Source organism: Anabrus simplex, chromosome 12, assembly GCF_040414725.1.
Source record: "Anabrus simplex isolate iqAnaSimp1 chromosome 12, ASM4041472v1, whole genome shotgun sequence".
Lineage (NCBI taxonomy): Eukaryota > Metazoa > Arthropoda > Insecta > Orthoptera > Tettigoniidae > Anabrus > Anabrus simplex.
The window spans coordinates 36,658,212-36,681,402 of NC_090276.1; the positions used below are offsets into that span (position 1 = coordinate 36,658,212).

General features: G+C 39.2%; 2 protein-coding genes across 2 annotated transcripts in view; one reads left to right on the forward strand and one right to left on the reverse strand.

The window, feature by feature from the left end:
* The window catches only part of pnt (pointed), a 942,655-nt gene extending 933,403 nt beyond the window's left edge, over positions 1–9,252 (reverse strand). The window contains exon 1 of the mRNA XM_067156752.2: positions 9,117–9,252. The gene's annotated coding sequence lies outside the window, so the exon portion shown is untranslated. The remainder of the gene's footprint in view (positions 1–9,116) is intronic.
* Positions 9,253–9,477: 225 nt separating this feature from the next.
* Positions 9,478–22,300, forward strand: ATPsynCF6 (ATP synthase, coupling factor 6). The gene is made up of 4 exons (XM_067156805.2): positions 9,478–9,600; positions 9,848–10,003; positions 17,869–18,005; positions 22,172–22,300. Exons 2-4 carry the CDS (start codon positions 9,849–9,851, stop codon positions 22,204–22,206), a joined length of 327 nt encoding a protein of 108 aa, XP_067012906.2. The 5' UTR covers positions 9,478–9,600; position 9,848; the 3' UTR covers positions 22,207–22,300.
* The last annotated feature ends 891 nt before the right edge of the window (positions 22,301–23,191 follow it).

Here is a 23,191-nt window from a genome sequence, read left to right on the forward strand (position 1 = left end):
TTATTTGTTTCCTCATAAAAAAATTAGACTCCTTTTACAACACCGCTTAATTCCCCCCCCCCCCCGCCCCTCCTTTGCCGCAAAATACGTGTTTTAATTTTTAACAGAGATTCCAAATACCAATTTTCTCGTCCCCTCCCCTTAATTTCATTTTCCGAAAACAAAAGAATACGTGTTTAATTTAAAGGAGATTCCAAATACAAATTTTCATGCGTATAACATCTTCAGTTCATGAGATATAAGTATCTTCATAAAAATAATTCAACCCCTTTTTCAGTCCTTTCTACAACCCCCACCCCTTAAGTGTTATTTTTCGAACACAAAATACGAGTTAATTCATTTTGAAAATATATATAGGCCTACTGTAGATGCTCATTTTAAGAATTCACTCCCTTTAAACACTTCCCCTTAAGTGGATTTTCAGAAAACAAATTATGCGTGTTCCTTTACTTTTACAGGAGATTCCAAATACCAATTTTCATATCTGTAACATGTTACGTTTTTGAGATATATTGTAGATATAGTCATTTTAAAAATGTACCCCCTTTGTCACTCCTGTTTCCTCTTAGGTAGATTTTCCAGAATTAAAAATAAAGTGTTTCTTCATTTTTAAAGGATATTCCAAATACCAATTTCCATAACTGTAACTTCTTCAGTTTTTGAGATTTAAGTATCCTCATAAAAGGTATTCAACACCTTTTTCACCCCATTAAGAGGATTTTACAAAAACAAACAATGTATATTTCCATTTTTTAAATTTTCACGTCTTTAAACTGTGAAGTTTTTGAGATATAGATACACCTATTTTAAAATTTCACCCCCTTAGCGGCGGAATATCCAAAAATCCTTCCTTAGTGAACACCTACATTGTAATATAAATGTATCCTCAAAATGTCGTTCTTTTATGTCCGGTAGTTTCGGTTCGGTGATGATGAGTCAGTCAGTCAGGACATGCTATTTTATATACAGATTGAGTTAACTGATTTGACAAACCAAACCTTATAATTACTAGTTAACTTCGCAGAAATTTTGGACACTTCATCATGTAAATGGGACTTACAACTGCACACAACATTTCATTATTAAGATGGTTTTGAGACGAAATGCGTGAAAAGTTAGACTTCGTTAATACAACCCTTGAATTAAATTGTACTACTTGTGTAATCCCATCGATAAATACTCACATTACAACTACTGACGGAACAATGATTCCAAATGAGTTAACCAGTTTACCTTCGAAGTGCGCCAACAGTGATGAATAAGCTAAGAAACAGCCATGTGATTTTGTCAACTAAAGTAGTAATGGACACAAGAAAATTAAACTCGTGGGGAGTGAAATGTGATATGACCACTTGAATACCTTAAACCGGAGACGTAGACATAAACACACTTCATTTTACAACCAAGAACAATGATCAATGGACACAAGAAATCAGATCATACGTAACAGAATGTAATCAATCTTGAAATAAATGACTCAATGTTTACACGTCATGCTGATATAGACACGAACTATATCAAATCGGGTTTCGTATAACATGAAAATTGTCTAAACAAATCGTTCAGCATTCCTCTCACGATTAACGTATCCAACTTTGAACTCGGAAAAGCACAACGTTGCCGATAGCATTGAAAATTCCATACAACATTGCAACATTGGTTCGCATGCGTAATATCATCTAATAATGGACAACTTTGTATACAGAAGAATGATGGAAAGTTTATCTTAATGTGATGCGAAAAAACACTTGCCTCTGAATAGCAAGATGATATTTCTTTCAATCAATCAATCAATCAATCAATCAATCAATCAATCAACTGTATTTTGGGCAGTCGCCCAGGTAGCAGATTTCCTGTCGTTTACTTAGCCTTTTTTTAAATAATACCTAAGAATTGGAAATGTATTGGTATATTACTCCGTCCCTAACTCCCCTTCCTATAAACGAATATTTGCTCCAATCTGTCCTCTTGAATTCCAACGTTATCTTCATATTGTGATCTTTCTTACATTTAAAAAACACCTACACTCAAACTTATTGGTCTACTAATTGTCATTTCACGCCATCTCTCCGCTGACAGCCCGGAACATACCACTTAGTCGAGCAGCTCGTCTACTTTGTCACCTTCCTCCCAAGTCTTTCCAGCCCAAAACTTCGCAGCATTTTCGTAACGCTACAATTTTGTCCTCACTTTTCATCTATCCTATTCGACCTCCCTTGGTCAACTCTTCTTCTTTTCGACCCCGACTGTATTAGATTGGGAATCCTAGAGAGTCTTTCATTTTCATACCCTTTGTGGCCCTCATCTTCCTTTGGCCGATATCTTCATTTTTCGAAGTGTCTACTAATGTCATTCCTCGCCATCTCTCCATTTTCCTCTCTGATTAGTGTTAATACAGGATGGTTGCCTGGTTGTACTTCGTCTTAAAACAATGATCATCACCACCACCTTTTTTTTAAAAAAAAGGTTATTTGTTCGGGGCGTCGACCCATGTGGATCTTTTGCCCCTATTACCACCACCTTGCTACAACCCCTAAATACTCTCATAACCATGAGCAGAGATCTGTACCCTTTATTTACAATCTTATTTATGTGATTACCCCAATTTCCTTATATTAACACCTAGGAACTTTCACCTCATCAACGCAGTAATATCAACCGAGAGGACTTTTCCTACCAGTGAAACTCACAACCTGACTTATAACCCCGTTTATCATCATACCAATGCCTGCTGTCCATCTCACAACATTATCGAGGCCATTTTGCAGTTGCTCACAATCTTGTGACTTATTTATTGCTCTATTCAGTATGACATTATCCGCAAAAAGCCTTTTCTCTGATTCCATTCCTTTATTCATATCATTTATATACATAAGAAAACAAAGGTCCAATAATACTGCCTCGAGGAATTCCCTCTTAATGATTAAGGATCAGATACAACTACACCTACCATAATACCGAGAGTTCTATTTTCTAGAAATATAGCCACCCATTCAGTCACTCCTTTGTCTAATAAAATTCCACTCATTTAGGAGAGTTCACAAAATTATCAAAGCAGACTTTTAACTTGCAGTATGGGTAGCAAGAGAACTGGTCACATGAGCAGGGAGTGAAGAACGAGTCAGACCACTAATCACAGAAGATGGACTTCTATGGTTTCCGGAGACTCCGAGGTGCCGGAATTTTGTCCCGAAGGAGTTCTTTTACATGCCAGTAAGTCTACCGACACGGGGCTGACGTATTTGAGCACCTTCAACTACCACCAGACTGAGCCAGGATCGAACCTGCCAAGTTGGGCTCAGAAAGTTAGCAGCTTAACCATGTGAGTCACTGAGCCCGGCTCAATTTCTTTTACAGACACCTGTTGGCCAGTTGTACTTCGCCTTAAAATAACATTTTCCACCACCACCGCTGTGCGCATTTGTATGCATTTCTTTGGAGCTGGCAGTGGATAGAAAGCGACAGTGATTTATTTAAATGTTGGGTACAATTCGCTTGGAAAGAAGGAAATAAGGTAAATGAACTTCTAGGATGGTCACGAATAGGATGTTAACCCATTTCTCCCCTCAATACTGTTAAATGAGTCCGTTCCACTCTCTTGAGGCATGATCGGAGATCGAACCCGGGGCAACCAAGCGGAAAGCTACACTGCTAACCGTAAACCATGGCGGCATGTGAGAAGAAAGAAGAGCAATAAAGTTCGGCGTGGAAAGAATCAAGCCTGAGGTTTCATGAGCAAACGCATACGAAGAGAGAGAACAGACGAAGCAGAACAGTCTTTATACAGAAGAAAACCAGGAAGAACGTAATAAAACCAGATCAGCTGGAAACCGGAAATAATAATTTTAAGTCCTTTTTAAAATACAGTTTTTAGGCTATAAGCAAAATTACTGAGAATCTACAGGATATTATGAAATTTAAGCAATCCACTGATATTCTGGTTATTGCGTATTTGTCGCGATTCACATGTGGCGGAATGGTAAATTTTTTATCTGCATATTTCTAAGAAAGGTATCTGGCCATCTGCAGAAAAATCCTTTCCTTCTCTAGGATGTAGATCTGCGAAGGGTACGGTATCTAGTAGTAGTAGCAGTAGTAGTAGTAGTAGTAGTAGTAGTAGTAGTAGTAGTAGTAGCAGCAGCAGCAGCAGCATATTCTCCTAATACTGGAAGACGTTATGCAAATACCCAATCAATTCTTCTGTAGGTTCTTCTTGTTTCAACAGGCTTTCATTCTTTCCGAGAATCTCTTTACCCTCTGTCTATATGTTATCATCGTTTCTTGTGTGACTCCTATGGAATGTTTTTTTTTTTTCTATCAATTACTTTTTAAAGTACAATACGAGTGATACATGTGTCAGTGTTAAGTAATTAATGTTTTCGTGACTGGACGATAACACATGAGTCCAACCACACCTTTCAAGAAGAAGAAGAATTCTTTCCGAGAAGACTTGTTAACGTTCTTCCCACCACTTTGGTTTGTATTGTTTTTGTTGTAGTTGCTTTGATGTAGCTTCCCAACTGTTTACTTTGTGTCTATGGTGTCCCTTCCTTTCTAGAATGTCTGTTGAACGTATGTTTGCTTTTGAGGTCCTATCGAAGTTGTTCTTCATGCCCGACTAAGGAGCGCAATTGATCTAATTTAGCTGATGTTGCCTTTTTCTTCTCCCAAAATCTCTTCGTCTCGCTGTGGCTTTTCTTGCCATCTTCTGACCAGAGTTTTGTTGGTGGTAGTGCTTGGATTGTGTGCAAAGCGGCGATTGTTCACTAATTTTCTGGACTTACATCTCTCCAACACAATGTCATCTGTGATGCCTATTTCCTGAGATCTTATTTCCAACCAACCAGCAGCCAATTGTTTTTCCTTTCATTGATAGGGCAAGATTCAGAATTCGTTTGGTCAATCTCTCATTACTCATTCTGAGATTACGCCCGTCAAATTTCAAACGTCTTTTACTAAAATAATAATAATTTAATTATTATCGACCTCTTGTGGGGCAATACATCTTTGGATTTGCTGTAAAGACGTTCTAAAAGGGCACTTGAAGGAATACTTGTGTTTAATTTTAAGAACATCCTCATCAGCGATGGATATTGTAGGATAAATGTGATGTCTTTGGTAGTAACGGGAAGTAAAGAAATACCTCAACCACCATTGGTTTTGTTTCTGCTGTGGCAGAACTGAAAACGTAATCTTCATGATCACTTAAATTTTCCCCGTTTCTGCTTCCTTTATAGTAAAAATGTTTTACGATTTACCATGGCCGACTAGATCTCTCGCTGCGCTCCTAGAGCTAGAGCAACTAGAGCGACGCATCAATATGGCCGTGGTTTTACAATGGGAAAACATAACACCAACTGTGTAAAAGGAAAATGCCTTCCAGACGAACATGGGTACGTCTATATAACAGTAAACGTTTGTGCATGTTTGCGAAATATGTTCCTACTAGAAACTACAGACTGGTGCTTAGTCCTTCATCCCAAGGCGGCATGTTCCAACAATTCCGGAGTGCATTCTATGAATATAAAACAACAGCTGAAAACATTGATTCACCATTCAGAACTGAACTTCTTTCTTCTGCCTTAGGAAGTTACGAACCAGCTTACGATCCCGCACAAAACGAATGCTTCATATTCAAAATTCGATACACAGTTACATACATGTCTTGGAAGTCAAGCAAGACTTACATCTCATTACACCATCTTTTTGCTCTGTAAAGTATGGCAATCGTTTCAAGTGTTTCAAGGAGGAAAAAGTTACTAACTTACAATAGGCTTTCCGTCGCACCGACACAGACAGGTCTTATGGGGACGATGGGAGGCTAGGAGTGGGAAGGAAGCGGCCGTGGCCTTAATTAAAGTACGACCCCAACATTTTCCCTTGTGTGAAAATGGGTGGATGAGCATATTTTCCTTAAAATTAGAAATATATTTTCTAGATATAGGTTTCTACGGTATTCCCGTCTTATTATTACTGTTGTTAATGTTATAATAGTTTTTACCTTAATATTTTATTGTCATGTTCTACATTATAAATTATATTATTTCTTTCTCCATATTTGCAATTAGTACTACTATATTATTTTTTTCATGATTTGTTGTAACTTCTTGTAAGAGAGGGCCTTGAGCTCTAACTTCGCCACAAATAAAGACGAATTACTGACTACAATAATTGACCCAGCCCAATGCTGTACTGGGAGCGCGCCCGCCGTCTTGATATCCAAGGCTTTAGCAGGTTGTCGCGCAATTATTATTATTATTATTATTATTATTATTATTATTTCACCGCTTTTTCCCCACTTTCGTAAGTTGCGGGCGCGAACTGTCACATCTGTCGACTTCGTCCTGTTTTGAGATTGGATGTCCTCCCTGGCGCCAACGCTAGTGGAGCACGATTGCTTCTGTCTGTCTGTTAGGTCATCAGCCCAGAGGCTGGTTGGATCCCCAAATAGCACCACCAAAGGCTATAACACTTACTATCTTAAAAAAAAAAAAAAAAAAAATACTGTGCGGGGTAAGAGAGCCCTGGAGGGGGGGGGGGACATGTAAACATTATCGGAAACCACCGATAATAAGGTAGAATCTACAGCTTTCGGAGTCACTGAGGTAAACTGTGACACTCCCAATGCCGCTTAACTCCAAGTTCAGCCTCCGTCGACACGAGGGTTGGAAAAAAAGAAATGGCGTATGGCCATGGAGTGTCCGAGGACATGTTCGGCTCGCCAGGTGCAGGTCTTTTGATTTCACTCCCGTAGGTGACCTGCGCGTCTGATGCCCCATACACCCAGCTCCGTGCCAGCGAAATTAACCAATGATGGTTAAAATTCCCGACCCTGCCGGGAATCGAACCCGGGACCCCTGTGACCAAACGCCAGCACGCTAACCATTTAGCCATGGAGCCGGACACGAGGGATGAGGAAGAAAATGTTTAAAATGACCGAGATTAGTGTTGAATCCACAGTTTTCGTGGTCGCTAGGCTGACTGGTGACAGTCCTAGTGACAGTTGGAATCGTGTACATCATATCTATACGGCGACGCGAAAATACAGTTATAACTTACTTTTTTTTTCAAAGTATCAGCTACTTCCCAGACAATCTGGGCTGCCACAATGACAAAGTTTAACGAGAAAGTGAATAATCTCAAACTAAAACACATAACTCTAAATCTACCAAAAAAAGTTCGTCAAATATCAATAAGCATCAAACTAAAGAAATCTACAAAACTTCATTTTAAACAGGTATACAAATCTTAACAGTAAACATTAAAAAAGTAACCGAACAGAGCTGGGTACTACAGCTAACAATAATAATAATAATAATAATAATAATAATAATAATAATAAGTTTCTTTCTGGCTTGACATTCCATCAACTACTTCTACGGTTTTCGAACACGCCGTGGTGCCGGAATTTTGTGCCGTAGGGTTCTTCTACGTACCGGTAAATCTACCGATACGGGGCAGACGTATTTCAGTACTTTCAGATACCACCGGACTGAGCTAGGATCGAGCCCGCCAACTTGGGCTGGGAAGGTCAGCTCTAGAACAGATGAAGGCATCTGTTTTATTCAAAAGTATTAGTAAATAACAGTGACAGCTACAGCCTACTGCTCCTACAGACTTAGTTTCAATCACATATCAGTAGCCATGAAAAATGTTCATTTCTCAGTTAACAGAAAATGCGAAAAAAGAAAAGAAAAGAACAGTGGTATACAAGGACGATTGTCTTCCATGTAAGGGGAATTATTATTATATTATTATTATTATTATTATTATTATTATTATTATTATTATTATTATTATTCCAGAACATCACAAACCATTTCCTAAACTAAGATGTCACATTTCTCATAAAATCTCATTCTACTGTTTTACACCACATGTAAAATGGTTGTGAGGACGCATTAGACTCATTTTTTGAGCAATCAGCTGCAATACATCGCATAATAACGAAATGACAAATTCGTTAACAAGCCGAGACAGTATAAACAGCTCCAATAAGATTATACTGACCAGTGCGAATTCTTCGCGAGGTCACAAAGCACAACAGTGGCCACAGGCTACCACTGGATGCTCAGGCTGAGGACGCTGTTGCCGAGGTCAACGTTCCGCCCACCGCTACCGATAGAGCATGACAATTTTCCTAACAAGCCGACCATTTGACTTCTATAGTCAGAGATAGACGAATAATTTTTCATTATATTATTTACTGCATACTTTCACTTCGACTTAGAGGTAATTATGAATGACTTATAATAAGAAAATGAAGTTGGAATTCAAGAGGGCAATCTGGGGCAAATATTCATTTACAGGACGAGGAGTAAGGAATTGGAATAAATCAAGGGCAATGATCGTTACATTTCGAAATTCTTCGAAAACGTTTTAGAAAGAGCTAGATAAATAATGAATAGGGAATCTGCCACCTGGGCGACAGCTCTAAATGCAGTCTGACTGAAAGAAATCCGATAACACATCGATCATCTGACAGTTCTTAAAAGAATGTCTATTTCATCCAGAATGACAACAATAAAACAGATTTTTTTCCCCAATATGAAACATAAGAATTCTTCGCGAGACTTACTTGTATTATGAGATTGATCACAGGTTTCGGATTTCCTTAATATTCATGGGAAGACCAAGGAAATTAAACAAATATCACTATTCACTTTGTTACGCCTGTACCCGAACAGATTTTGCCCGCATGCGAAGCGCACGAAGAGCGCAACTTTAAACACGCAAGAAACAACAACAAAGTCAACCGAATTGTTATTTTACAATATTGAATGTAAGAACTTCGGTATATCAAAACCCATACATAGTTCTCCAAATCCACACACACACAAAAAGAGAAGAAGGTTAATTTAACATCAATGTTTCAAACTGTCACTTTTCTACAAAAGCACATGTACTGTATTACACGGCTGTTCATCCTCAGTCTTCTCTTCAAGAAATCTTTATTTTTAGACAAAACATTCTCCAGAAAAGAATGTTACTTGGTTGATTTGATAAACTCAGCCAGAAATGTATTTTTATAATACAGTGGAAACCGACTCTCCCCGCACATACAGTCCGTGCAAAAAACATCGTTAAATAATATTTGTTACCGATTTCTTACTTACCTACTGGAATGATACCGGTAGTATTTCAAGCTGGCTTCCTTGTGGACAAGAAAAAACCCACGTTAGCCTAAAATTCCTGTGGAGCGATATATAACACGAAGCACACACTGGCTGTAGTACCGTTCACAACATAAACCCCAAAGATTATGGCTGCCGAGTGGTGTTCTTAAATAAATGAATGAATGAAAGAAAACATGTAATATGATTGGTCGAAAGCCCCATGCTTTTCGTGACGTATGAATGGAACTTCAAAGTAGAAAAAAAGAAGTACAAAGAAAAGTACTATAGAACTTTTGAACTCACTATTGCGCAATTAAAAACAGTTGATAAATAACTATGTAATTTAAAATTCACTTGTCACTACTTATAACTTTTATAACAATGAAAATCTAGTGTTTTTAAAGTCTCCAATTTGAAACCATAGTATCAAGACGGTCTTCCACCATATTGGCTAGAGCAGCTGATAGTTGAGAAGGACATTCAGGTATAAAATTCTGCTAAATAAGAATTTATAATATTATTTTATTCATTCTGTATTGTTATATTGCATCGGAAGAGTTTCTGTACTTTATTATAACGTTAATGTTCATTCAATTTGACCTGAATTTTAAGAAAATAACTTAAAATGCAGAACTGCATTGACCCGCAATTTGCACCATTTGTAGCACCAGCGTATATTCAGTTTATTAGATTGTATATTAAAGTCAAGCATTTTGTGTTTCATTTTTTAGAATGCTATCGTCACAAATACTGAACACTGTAAGGCACAGGTTTCCTGTACTCTTGAGACGTAATATTGGAATCAGTGCTCCAATTCTCCAAAAGGCTACTGATCCTATCCAACAATTATTTATAGAAAAATTAAAGGAATATCAAAAGAAAAGCAGGTAAGCATGTTTATAATTGATTATTGTTCCCATACGACCTGGTTTGAGAGATTCATTTCTACTTTTAATTTTAAATGCTGTATTCTTCACAACAGACTAGCAGAAATAGGCCTACGTTCATTGTGAATACAGTCCTATCAGTACAGTACCGGTAGTCAGTTTATTTAAATAAACTTACATAGAAATGTTCATATTGTCATGTGTGCAAACTACCTTGAGTAGAGCCCTGAGCCAACTCTGTTCTTTGGAATTTGTTGATATCGTCGGCCCAGGAGTGTGATTGGTGGTTGCTCCAAGTTCTGTGAAAGTAAAAAATGAAATCTCAGTCAGTGATGGTCTAATCTCTTTTGTCGAGTGGAGGATGATAAATTAATACACATGTCTAAAGGAAGTTTTAATACCGTACAACTCGTTTTGTCTGTACTGAAAGGAGGCCAGTGGGCTGACATTCATATGAATTCACAGTCATAGTTTTGATGACTCTTTTACCACAACATTGCTTTGGCACCCACCGTCTGAGAATTTTACTGATAAAGTTTTGTAGATTTTTGGTGTTTAAGGAATAGACTAGAATTTCATGAAGTTATAAATTCTCCACATAGATTCAGAGATATAATAACTCCACGGCGTTTAAGTGCACATCATGTGATATGTATCGTCACGACCTCCCTGGCATTGGCCCACTCATTGCAGAGCCTGGTGAAACTTAACTAGCAGGGATGCAAAAGGGAGGTTAGGATCCAACATGGCATGGCTTGCATGATGTCATATCACAGTATTATCCACAAAACTTTTTGTGATACTTCGGCTTCCTAGTGCTGAATCTGTAGAGCTCGGTTATCTTCGAGGTTTGTATTGGCAACCTTTGACACAAAAACTATGAATCGATTATGCATCGCCGTGAGACATCTGGTGGTATAATTGCAATACTTTAAGCACTGTTGTTGTTAACACAGCAAAGTCAAAATATAGGTTAGGATTGAACATGAGTGAGGAAACTATTACGGGAGACATGTCAGGAGCTAACTTACTCCGACTGACCATCAAGGCATTCCATTCAGTACCTGCCGCAGATTGGGAGGGGTATTGCAGAAAGGTGAAAGAACTGGAAGAGGAGTACTGGAGGCATGACTGTGTCATGGAAATAGCCATGGACGAGATTGTAATTATTAGTACTGCAGATAGCAGTGACGATTGTGAAAGTGATATTTCTGAAAATTCATGCTAGGTACAAGATTCACATCGAGAAATGTAATATAATGTGTGTGTGTGTGTGTGTGTGTCCCAGTTGTTGGCTTAAGGTTTAAAAAATTCATATTGATCGATCATACTATCGATTCAATTCAAATTTAATTTCCTGGCAGTATTACCGGAACCAGGATAGCTCCCTCCTTACCACTCACCCCCGTAAAACGAAGTATCAGTAAAAGTTTCACAGATAATGAAAAAGCCAGCCAACTTGTGCAGACAGTGAGAAGATCATTGGTCTGGATTGGTTAGACGATTGGTCTGGAGGCAGGTTAGGTTTGCAAAGCAGCCCACAGGCCTCTGTTATGTCCTGCAACAGTATTGGCTAGTGACAAGACCATTAGTCTGTATAGGCTTGGGTAGAAATGACTTACCACACTTTTATGGCATGATAAGGATGCAATATGTTACAAATCTTAACTGGAATACCTTATAGAGGAGAGATGTGTTCACTGTGACTGCCAATAATCCACTCGCCATCCCACAGAAAGAATTTTGCTTTTATAACCTAATACAATTTATCACGCCCTATAGTCCATCGCCTAACTACGTACCAGCATTTCCATTGGGTGAGACATAATGGGATATGACGTCACTCCCAGCAATGAAGTAAAATGAATACCGTTACCAACCCGCGCACAAGAAATACACAAGTGAATGCAATCTCTAAAGAAAGAACTCTATTCAACTCACCTTAATGTAGGGGAGGGTACAGCATGCTTGCAGATTTAAAAAACTCGTGCAGGATAGTAGAGGCTTATGCCCCCAGACCAATGGCTTTGTCACTAACCTACCCTAACCCATCCAGACCAGTGGAGGTGTCACGCGGGATACTAGAGGCCTCGGGTCGCTTTGCAGCTTCCACGCCCCCAGACCCCTGTGCTTAATCCAGACCAATGGCTTTGTCACTAACCTACCCTAACGTATCTAGACCAATTGTTTGGTCACTAACCTACCCTAACATATCCAGTACAATGGCTTTGTCGCCGTATGAGATTCGTAAATTCAAAAGTAGCGCCGCTTCACTATGACTAGTTCTTTATATGAACAGGTCTGTCCACCGCACGATCGTGCGGGACGCGAGCGAGAAAGAAACAAATGACAGAGCAATCGTGCCTGGATGGGTGCGCTGGAAAATGGTAAGTCTTGCTGAACTTATGCCCCAACTTGTGCAGACAGTGAGAAGAGCATTAGACTGTATAGGTTAGACCATTGGACTGGGGGCAGGTTAGGTTTGCAAAGCAGTCCACAGGCCTCTGTTATCTCCTGCGACAGTATTGGCTAGTGGTGGGTACCTGGCAAGCATAAAGGTAGATCTCTCCTCTCTGCTATCTTAAGGTATTGTTTCACATCATTTTTCTATGCTGAGCTGAGTAGCTCGGGATGGTAGAGCGCTGGCCTTCTGAACCCAACTTGGCAGGTTTGATCCTGGCTCAGTCTGCTTGTATTTGAAGGTGCTTAGATATATCGGCTTCATCTCAGTAGACTTACGGGCATGTTAAAGAACACCTGCAGGACACAATTCCGGCACCTCGGCATCTTCGTAAAGCATAAAGAAATAGTGAGGCGTAAAATCAATATTTATTAATTAATACATCCATAACAGGGTATATCCCCAATTACAATATAATAATAATAATAATAATAATAATAATGGTGAGTGGCCTGGTGCAGGTCTTTCGGTTTGACGCTGTACAGGCAACCTGTGCGTCTGTGAGGATGGGCCCCTACCTACAATTAATCCTAATGATGAAGACGGCACACACATCCAGCCCCCGAGCCAAAATCCCTCACCCAACCGGAAATCGAACCCGGGATCCCCTGAACCAAAGGCCAGCAGACTAACCATTTAACCATGGAGTCGGGCGTAAAAATCAATATTATTATTATTATTATTATTATTATTATTATTAACATTTTTGCATGATTTTCTTCTTTCTAAACGTGCACCCCCTCCAGTTAAGTGCTACCCAGAACACTTGTTGCATCTTTCCTCGTCACTCTGCTTCGGGCTTCAGTCAAATGTATGCAGCCGATTCTCATACTAGCATTGATGGTGTCTTACCATTGTTATGCAGGTCTGCCTCTGGATACTGAACCTTCAACTTTAAAATGTGACCATTTGATCATAACTGTCCTTCTCGTGTTTCCTCTTAGATAGGGGTAATGATGAACTGTCTTCTTGGTGTGTCGTGGATATGATGTGAGAGAGAAATGCCAATTGTCCAATGGACTATGCACATGTCCATGTTGTGGAGACTATGCTCGGTGGCTTCAGTTGTGGGCCAATACTCTGTGCATTACGATGCCACTGGATAGACAACAGTTCGGAAGTTCTTAGATATCAAATGCTCTAGGATCTCAGATTTCCATACCTGCATTGACGGTGTCCTGCCATCATTATTTAGATCTGCCTCAGGATTCTCCTGTAGTAAGATATGTTTCGGACAATTCCAGGCACTCTTCTCAAGATGTGAACATACCGTCATAACTGTCCTTGCATTCAGTGATGGCGACTAGAGGGGAGGGGAGAGAAAAAATGAAATTTGAATTCCATTTTAGCCACATAAAACTAGGAATTATTAAAAATGTATATATATTGCACAGTGTTGGTGTGTTACATGACTTTCCCTGTTAACCGAACTTGTGAAAATAGTGTTTAAAACCTATCAGGCATCCGATGATAATAGCTTGCCTCTAAATGACTTGGGATTTTCATTACGAATGACGACAGATATTTACTATCCAAGATTAAAGTACAACAACAATGTAAATGTAGATATACAGTACTCTATACCTTCAAAAAATAACTTAACTGATATTAATCCTGGTAAGCATAATTGGATTGTTGGTGAGTATATCAAATTATTTAAACCCAAGCAACTACAAGCCACAGTTTATCCACCTTAAATCCTAAACCACCTCTTAAAATAAAATAGTGAAAATTGTAATTCATTACATACAGTACAAAAATATTTGAGGTTGTAGGCCTAACTCTTTATTGTATCCGTTCAAAATACATAAACTGCAATGAACAGAAATAACTTATTCCTTACAACATCAATTGAAAATTATTTTCTGCCTCCATTTCAAACTCTGGTATCGCTGCAGTGATCGAGAGTGACTGGGAGAACATAGTCCAACCTTCACAGCCTGTGAAGAAACCATGTCACTGTGGTTGAATAGCATACGCTCATTGCCTGCCTGCCCATCTGCTTACAGTGCTGTGCACCCACAGGACGAAATGCCCAGCGTGAGCACCTCTTCTCTAGGTTGAACACACTGTTCAGTACAATGCCACTGGACAGATGACTGTTCGGTAGTTCCTAGATATCAGATGTACTGATCTTTCAATTGCATAATGTGCCGGTAACTTCTCTCCATCTCATCCAGGTTACATTTACATGCGCTCAAATATTGCCATCACTCTGTAGGCAGGAACCTAGGTTATGGAACATACGGCTTTTGCCAGATTGTGGTGGTTGACTAGGATGGAGCCTTCTCCATGTATTCAGCCTTTGCATTAAGGCAGAGTTCAAATTCGGAAAGCCAGTTTGTTCAGGCCCGCTGCAGCTCTTCACTGGCGGTTGTTGCAAGCATGACGTCATCAGCATAGAGTAGGGTCTGTATCTATATGGTTGTTAAAATCAACCCACCTATTGTCCCAGCCTGATGTCAGCTACTGACAGCGTAAAAGAGGCTACTGCTAACATGGAGAATGGATGCCTTTCGTAGCTGCTCCACTGGAGTGCAGAAGCTACCTATAGTGGGATTTCACTTGCATTTTCCTCTACTGGGGACAAACTGCCTTACTATGAAGGCTTTTCCAGCCGAAGCTATTGGTTCATGTAGGGGGTAGAGTTATTTTTCGCTGCCTGATTTTCAGCGTCGAGTTGCTGGCTGTACAGTCTGCTCCATACCATAGCAGGATGAGCCTGGCTAGACAATGTGATGTGTATGGTCAGAAAATGTTTATTTTGATATTACATACATCCATCTTCATTATGGGATGCACTGCCCTACTGCGGCCAATCTGTAAATCTCAGTGAATTAAGTATGCACTCCTTTAATCCTCTATTTGCAACTAGCTCCGTGATCTCCCCGTTTTGTTCTACATTTCTTATCTTAAAATAGTTAAAAACTGAGCATGTTTAACTCCCCCTCCCTCCATGGTCGACCCTGTTATTCTCCCAAGTAACCTGTCCTCCTCCATTCGCTTCAAATGACCCCACTACCAAAGCCTGTTTATACAAGACTTAATTGTTGAGTTCATTCTTAGCTCTTTTTTTAAAATTATTTTTTATTTTTACAATTTGCTTTAAGTCACACCAGCACAGATAAGTCTTATGGTGACGTTGGGAGAGGAAAGGGGTAGGAGTGGGAAGGAAGCAGCTGTGGCCTTAATTAAGGTACAGTCTGGTGTGAAAATGGGAAACCACGGAAAACCATCTTCAAGGCTGCCGATACCGGGGTTCGAACCCACTATCTCCCAAATGCAAACTCGCAGCTGCTTGCTCGGTGTTTCGTCTGTATCCTTATTCCGAGTCAGCTTCTGCCATTGTTCCCACCTGTTTGTACTGGCAGTCATTCTTGCTAGCTTTATATCTTTTACATCCAGCTTATGAATAAGACATATTAAGTCCACCCAGCTTTCACTGCCATACAGCAACAGTCTGATCTAAGCATACATTTTTCTGAAATCTCTCTTCGTTACAGAATACCATTGATTGCAATCTCACTGTATTAAACCTGTTACTACTTGATTAAATTTCACATCCTATACTATCATCTTGGTAGAATACACATCCTAAGTACAGTATTAGAAATGATCCACCTGGTCCAGTTTTGTATTGCTGACCTAACATTGTGCTTGTAGGTCTTTTCCCTACTGGCTTCATTTTAATCTTGAAAATGCTAATTTTCATATCATACTCGCTGCCCATCTTTTGAACCTCCAAGATACTAGATTGCAAGCTTTTAGCACAGTCTGCCGTTAGGATCAAGTCGTTGCATTTCCATCTGACTGAATCTCTCCCAAATTTGACTTTTTTTTTTTTTGCCTTATATTGGCCCATATTGACAAAGCTCATGGAAATAAGTACACAGGGTTGTTAATGGGTCTGCCCTGTCAATATTTATTATAAGCACATTAATTTAATCAATCATTGATCGTACATGTTTCAAGAAATGGTCATTCATTTCATCAGCGATAATATCATAAGCAAAATCTCCTTATTATCTAAGACCCAAACCAAACACCAAAGGTTTATGGCTTACCAAGTGACCGCTGCTCAGCCCGAAGGCCTGCAGATTATGAGGTGTCGTGCTGAGCATGACGAATCCTCTCGGCCATATTCTTGGCTTTCTAGATCGGTATCTAATGAGATTTTGCTTATGATGTTGTTATCACTGGTGAAGAGAGTGATCATTGCTCAAAACATGTACGATTGATAATTGTTTAAATTAACGAGGTTATAATAAATATTGACAGGGCGAACCCATCAACAACCTGGTGCACTTATTTCCATGAATCTCTCCCTGCGACTTATTTCCATGCAAACTATGAATTATAAAGGTGAAAGATTGCAGCCTTGTCTAACCCTTGTTAACTATTTTGAACCAAAAACTCATTCTACCATCATTCCTTACCCAGATTGCATGTTCAGGTAAGAGAAAAATCATAGGAAAATGATGTAAAACAATTTCTGAAGTAGCAGAAAGGTGAGATCCTTACTTTATGCTTGTCAGGGACCCTCCAACCCACTCCAAGAAGTATTCTTACTGGTAAAGAAGAATGAAAACTGAGACTGTGTAAATCTACAGAATGCAATTATGTTTTGTGTTGTGTTGTCTGGTTGTGATGAAAAGTTTCTCCAATAGAGGGTGTTTGCCCAGTTGTAGTTCGTCGTAAAGTAATCGCCGCCACCGCCGCTTTAATGATCTGCATCTGACCCCATAAACCCTCAGTATGGTCAGCAAATTTTCTGTTGGTGCTCTATCATATGTACTACAATGCAACAAATTGGATTTTGAAGAACAAACATATAAGAAATCTTTGAATATGTGGAGTTTACTCTTGAACTGTTTGTTCTCATATTTGTTCTGGTTTCTGCTTTTTGTATTCTCTTCTCACACTAGCCTGTTGTGTGTATCTCTCTGTTTATTCCTATTCTTCTCTGTATCTTTCCGTCTGTGACGGTTTGCTTATATCTACGTCACAAAACACTACTCTTTTTCTTTACATAACCGGATGTGCATCACCATGTGTTTTTCTTGCAGGGACTGGACCGGTCGAGTCAAAGTTGTGGTAGCACTTTAATAGAACTTAAACACAGTATAGTTCAAATGTAATAGTTTGACTAATATAGTAAACTTGAATTTTCTTTTTCTAACTTCAGAATCTGATACCAATATATCTTGATCTATAAAAAAAAAAGGATATAAAAATGTTAGATAAAATATTTTATGAAAGAATTGAATATAAATATTATTGCCTTGGAAGAAATATAAGTATCCCTGAAATTCTACAAATTATGAAGGAATATTATGGTGCTTAATCATAGGACAATCCAGCGAATGTATGTTTTTATGGTAACAAAATTATTGTTTGTTTCCAGTTCTGTTGGAGGAAAGATGGTAGACCCCACACCAGATATTGAACGGGAGCTGGCTGCTGAGCTGGACAAGGTTGCAAAGCAGTATGGTGGCAAGGAGGGTGCCGACATGACTAAATTCCCCACTTTCCAGTTCAAAGGTAGGCTGTAGCAGTTACGTACCAGTATAGCCTTCTGGCTCCTTGGCTAACAGGTTAGCATGGTGGCCTGTCGTCCAAGGGGTCCCAGGTTCGATTCCTTGCTGATTTTAACCTTCATTAGTTATTTAGTTTGGCTTGGGAACTGGGCATTTGTGCTGTCTTCAGCATCAGGTTTCATCCTAGGTTGAACCCCTTTGTCAGATCTGCAGGTGGCTCATGGGTGTCAACTTGAAAGACCTGCCTCAGGCCTCTCCGGAGGCCACATGCTGTATTAAATTATCTTTGGCATGCCATTGACCAAACGATTCATCGTATGTACTACAGCATGGTTTTGCTATTGACAAAACAGTTCGTCACTACTCACTGTAGCCATAGGCTACAGAACATAAACCTTGAGCACCAGGTAGATAAACTTTAAAATAAGTATAAATTCAAAAATAAAAATCAAATAAGTCACAATCTCAGGTCGTGTCGGATGGTTCGGGAATCCAATTTCAGTGGCAGGCCTTATCTTACCCACACCTGAAAAGGTGCTTTTGAGGATAGGGAAACTGTTAACTGAGAGCAAATAAACACAATAACAATATCTAATCTACAGTTCATACAACAAAATAATGTAATGTTAAAAGTATACTACTCTTAAATGAAATTGTTTAATATGTCTCTAGGATAACTCTTGGCTTCGGTAATAATGCTGACAAAATATTTAGTCAATAAACTGACACTAGTGATTTATTAGCAAACTTGAAGGTACTGAGAGTTCCAGTAGAACTGTAGCTTGACTTCCGTTTTCAATTTTGCTCATCCTCGTGATAATCCAGTCGAATGATACGTTGGATCACACATAATTATTGAGCACATACAGCTCACAAATGGTTGAACTTGTGCCCCTTAACATAGCACATGAACATTCTTAATATAAATGTAAATTGAAATATTTCCATGTACATCTTGCAAGAACAGAACTGATCGTTCTCACAACATCAAGATTAGACAACTTAGGTTACAGGACTGTACTTGTCAGGCAACTATGAAGTTCTTAAAGATCCTCCACCATAAAATTTGACAAACTGTTGTTAAGCACATACTCTCTGCAGGTTTGAGGATGAGCGTATTCACAACGCTCTTTCTAAAGCATAAAAGTTATTTACTTATTTCAGAAGCGAAGCATAACAAAAAAAAAAAAAAAAAAGTCAAATACAAACAGAGCAGGTTTACATGTACACATTATTATTATTATTATTATTATTAAGTCCAAGATGATTTAGAAGAGTTGAATATTCTACCAATTACAAATACGAAAGAGAAGAGGATTCTGAAGAACAAAATTATAAGACTTACATTAAATTAAAAATTTTCCAACGAAAACAATGTCATGTCTGATAAAATTAAAAGGGCACCCAAGTCGGAAAGAATGAAGAGATTTGGGAGAGGAGAAAAATGATGAAAGCTAAATGTATATAGTTTGATTTTAAGTGCTCCAATGTAGGCGTAAAACATGTTTCCATGCCAGGCAAATGATGGGACTGCATCGTAATTAAGGCCACGGCCGCTTCCTTCCCGCTCCTAGCCCTTTCCTATCCTATCATTGCCATAAGACCTATCTGTGTCGGTGCGATGTAAAGCAAATATTAATGATTAATCATCAGTTTCTTTTGTCCAGCTCCTTCCTTTCTGTTGCATTTATTTTTAACAATGAAATAAAAGAAGTGAAGAGGGAGCAACAGAAAGAGGGGACGGGACAAACGTTAATACACACACTGACCTGCCTTTTATGTTTGTCCTATTTTGGGTTCCTTTTCTTGTTCTTCCTATCTGTATATAAGTTAAAAGTAGCTGTATTTCAGGACATATGTTTGAAGTTTTAAAAACAGAGACGGTATTAATTGTCAAGAGTTTGAAATGAATAGGCCTACATTAACCTATTTAAGAAAATTTTATTTTTGCTTTTTAATAACCATTTTCTTCAACTAACTGTTCAAAATAATCAGCGACTTGTACTACGAGGACACAATATATCGTAACTTTTACTCCCTGGCACGAAAGATATATTACATAAAGTATAAAGAAGTGCAGTGATTTAACCAAATATACCAGATGGTTTTTGTCGAGAAGCATGCCACATCTAGGGCATTTTCACTGTCAAACAAAAAGTCCTGTTCAGAACAGGAAGACACACAAAGAGCACTGATACACATTTCACTGTGTGTTCTTCACCACAGATGCACTTGGTGTCTTTTGAATGAAACCCAACACCAGTTCTTAAATGGTTAAGTGATTTCAATACAACCCAGTCCTCGTAGTCAGCTGGAAGCTGTTTGTGTGGTTCCATTCAATCTGGATGATTTGATTTCCACAGAAGTCTTGCTTAACTTGAAATAAAGGAGAAACTCTCTCTAGATTTTGATTTAGAGCGAGACAGTTGATAACCATGCAGTCGGTAGACTTAAGTTGTTACCCTTAAGATAGTCAGCAGCAACTTGTCGACAAGTCTTTAGAGGTGCAATGTCAGCAAGACAGTTTATCTTCTCCACAAGAGTTGGTTTTAAATAACTTGCGGTCATTCTGAATGTCTTACTCAAAGTAGTCTTGTATGTAATAGAAGTGAGGCTGAGTGGCTAAGACAGTTAAGGCGCTGGCCTTCTGACCCAAACGTGGTAGGTTCGATCCTGGCTCAGTTTGGGGGTATTTGAAGGTGCTCAAATACGTCAGCATTGTGTCGGTAGATTTACTTGCACGTAAAAAAACTCCTGCGGGATTAAATTCCGACACCTTGGCTTCTCAAAAATGATGCCTATTCATATTCGCGCGCTGGTCAATGAAGAGTGGCGCTGTAGCTCCATTATGACCTTGCAAAGCAAGTTTGCTTTAAATACACTTCATGAGCAGTAGTCATCATCTGATGTTGATGTTGTGAGGTAGGTGTGAGTCAAACACGCTTTTAAGGAGACAAAGAAGGCAGAATGACCAGCCTATTGCGTTTGAACGAGGTTATATAATAGGACTACGGGAAGGTGGATGTTCTTTCCGCAATATTGCAGAAAGGCTTGCCAGGGATGTATCCACAGTGCGTCGGTGTTGGCAACAGTGGTCACAGGAAGGCACTGTCTCAAGATTGGGGTCCGGGTGCATACGGAACACTACAGAGCCGCATGGCTATGGTGGATTGTACTTCATCCCAGCAGCCATTAGAGCTCCAGATGGCACTAGAATTACACAGCGAACTGTGAAAAATCAATTATTTGACAGACTGCTCCAAGCCAGACGTTCTAGCGTTCATGGCTCTAACTCTATATCACTGCCATCTGCAACTTTAGTGGTGTCAACTTAAAGCTCATTGGAGGTTGGAGTGGAAATTTGTTCTTTTCACTCATGAGAGCCATTTCTGTCTTGGGGCCAGTGATGGTCATAGGTTGGTAAAGAGGAGGTCAGGTGAGTGCTTGGAGCCAAGCTGTCTGCTGTGTCGACACACTGGACGTACACCAGGAGTTTTGGTCTGGGGAGCAATTTAATTTGACAGGAGGAGCACTCTCGTCATTATCCCAAGAACCGTGACAGCAGACTTGTATGTCACACTAATGATTTGATCTGTTTGTGCTGCCATTCATTTGCAGTATTCAATGGGGTGTTTTCCAACAGGATAATGCTCATCCTCATACTGCTGCTGTAATCCAGTATGCTCTGCATGATGTCGACCAGTTGTCTTGGCCTGCCAAATCACCAGACTTTCACCCATTGAGGACATATGGGACATTATGGGATGGCAAATCCAGTTTCATCCAATAGCAGCATTAACCGTTGCTGATTTGACTGCCCAAGTGCACAGGTGTGGAACTCCATCCCACAAAATAACATATGGCACCTCTATGACCTAATGCATGCAAATGTGCATGCTTGCATTTAAAATCATGGCAACTGCAGGGGTCACATCTACCATCTACCATGTCACATGTCCTCTCGTACATTTCTGAACCTGTAACCTGGAAATTTTAATCAAATAAATGTTTCCTAGACAATTGCTTAGTTTAAATTGCATTCCTCTGAACTAGTCTTCTTGGTGTTGGGATTTCATTTTTTGCCAATGTATGTGAAGTTTTTTGTTCATTATTGAAAGGATTTATTTCCTGAATGATATGTATTTAGAGATTTCTGCTTGTTTGTTTCAGATCCTGTGCTGGACCCCATTAATTTGTCCCAGTAAAGATCCATCAGTAAATCAGTAACTTAAGATGTAGCCAAATCATTTCCATTGTACAAATTCTTCTTGTTAATTAAATAAAATATAAATAAAATGATATGATATTCAAACTTCTCCATTTTCCTGTAGTTAAAATAAGAAGCTGTTGCTTTATTTCTTTGTCGTCGCTCATGTCTATCGGAATATTGTGGCACCACTCTTGTGCTGTAATATTATCGCTCTGTTCGGATTACCAACGGCTGAATTTAATACAGGATAATCATCTCTTAAAATGGTACTCTTCTCTATGCTAGTCTGCATTTCATGTGGGAAGAATTCAAAATAAAACTTACTGTGTTTCAGAAGTCTGAATTTACTATTGTATATTATAGAATAAATTAACATTTTAATACTAATGGACCATATTGTAAAATTATTACAAATCTTCAAACCGCTAGTAGCCTTATGAAATAGGGCTTCTGTTTTATTTCCAGTAAGCTTTTAAATTAAATTATTGAGTGGCAGGCTTAGCCATTGTCATATAAATTTGTGTCCACATCCCAAGGTGGTGTAGCTCTTTTCAGGCACACCCCTAGTGGAGGTGAGTTGCGTGGACCATTTCAACCACTTACCAGCCCTCCTGCCATTCTTAAATTTGTGGCAGTGCCTGGGATCGAACCCATGCCATCCGAGGGCTGCCGTTAATAGTGTGAACCGTTACAATAGGGTGGTGGACTGCGAGGGGTCTCCAGTTTGATTGCCGTCTAGGTCAGATTTTAACTTTCATTAGGTAATACTTATGACTCGGGGGCTGGATGTTTGTGCCATCTTCAGCATTAGAATTCATCTTAGACAGGGCCCCATCCTTGCAGACATGCAGCTTGCCTATAGGGCGTCAATTCGAAGGACTTCCACCAAGCCTCTCCAGAGGCCACATGCTATTATTATTATTATTTATTATTATTATAGGCAACTTTGCCATTCCTGTTCATTCAGGAGCTATGAAATA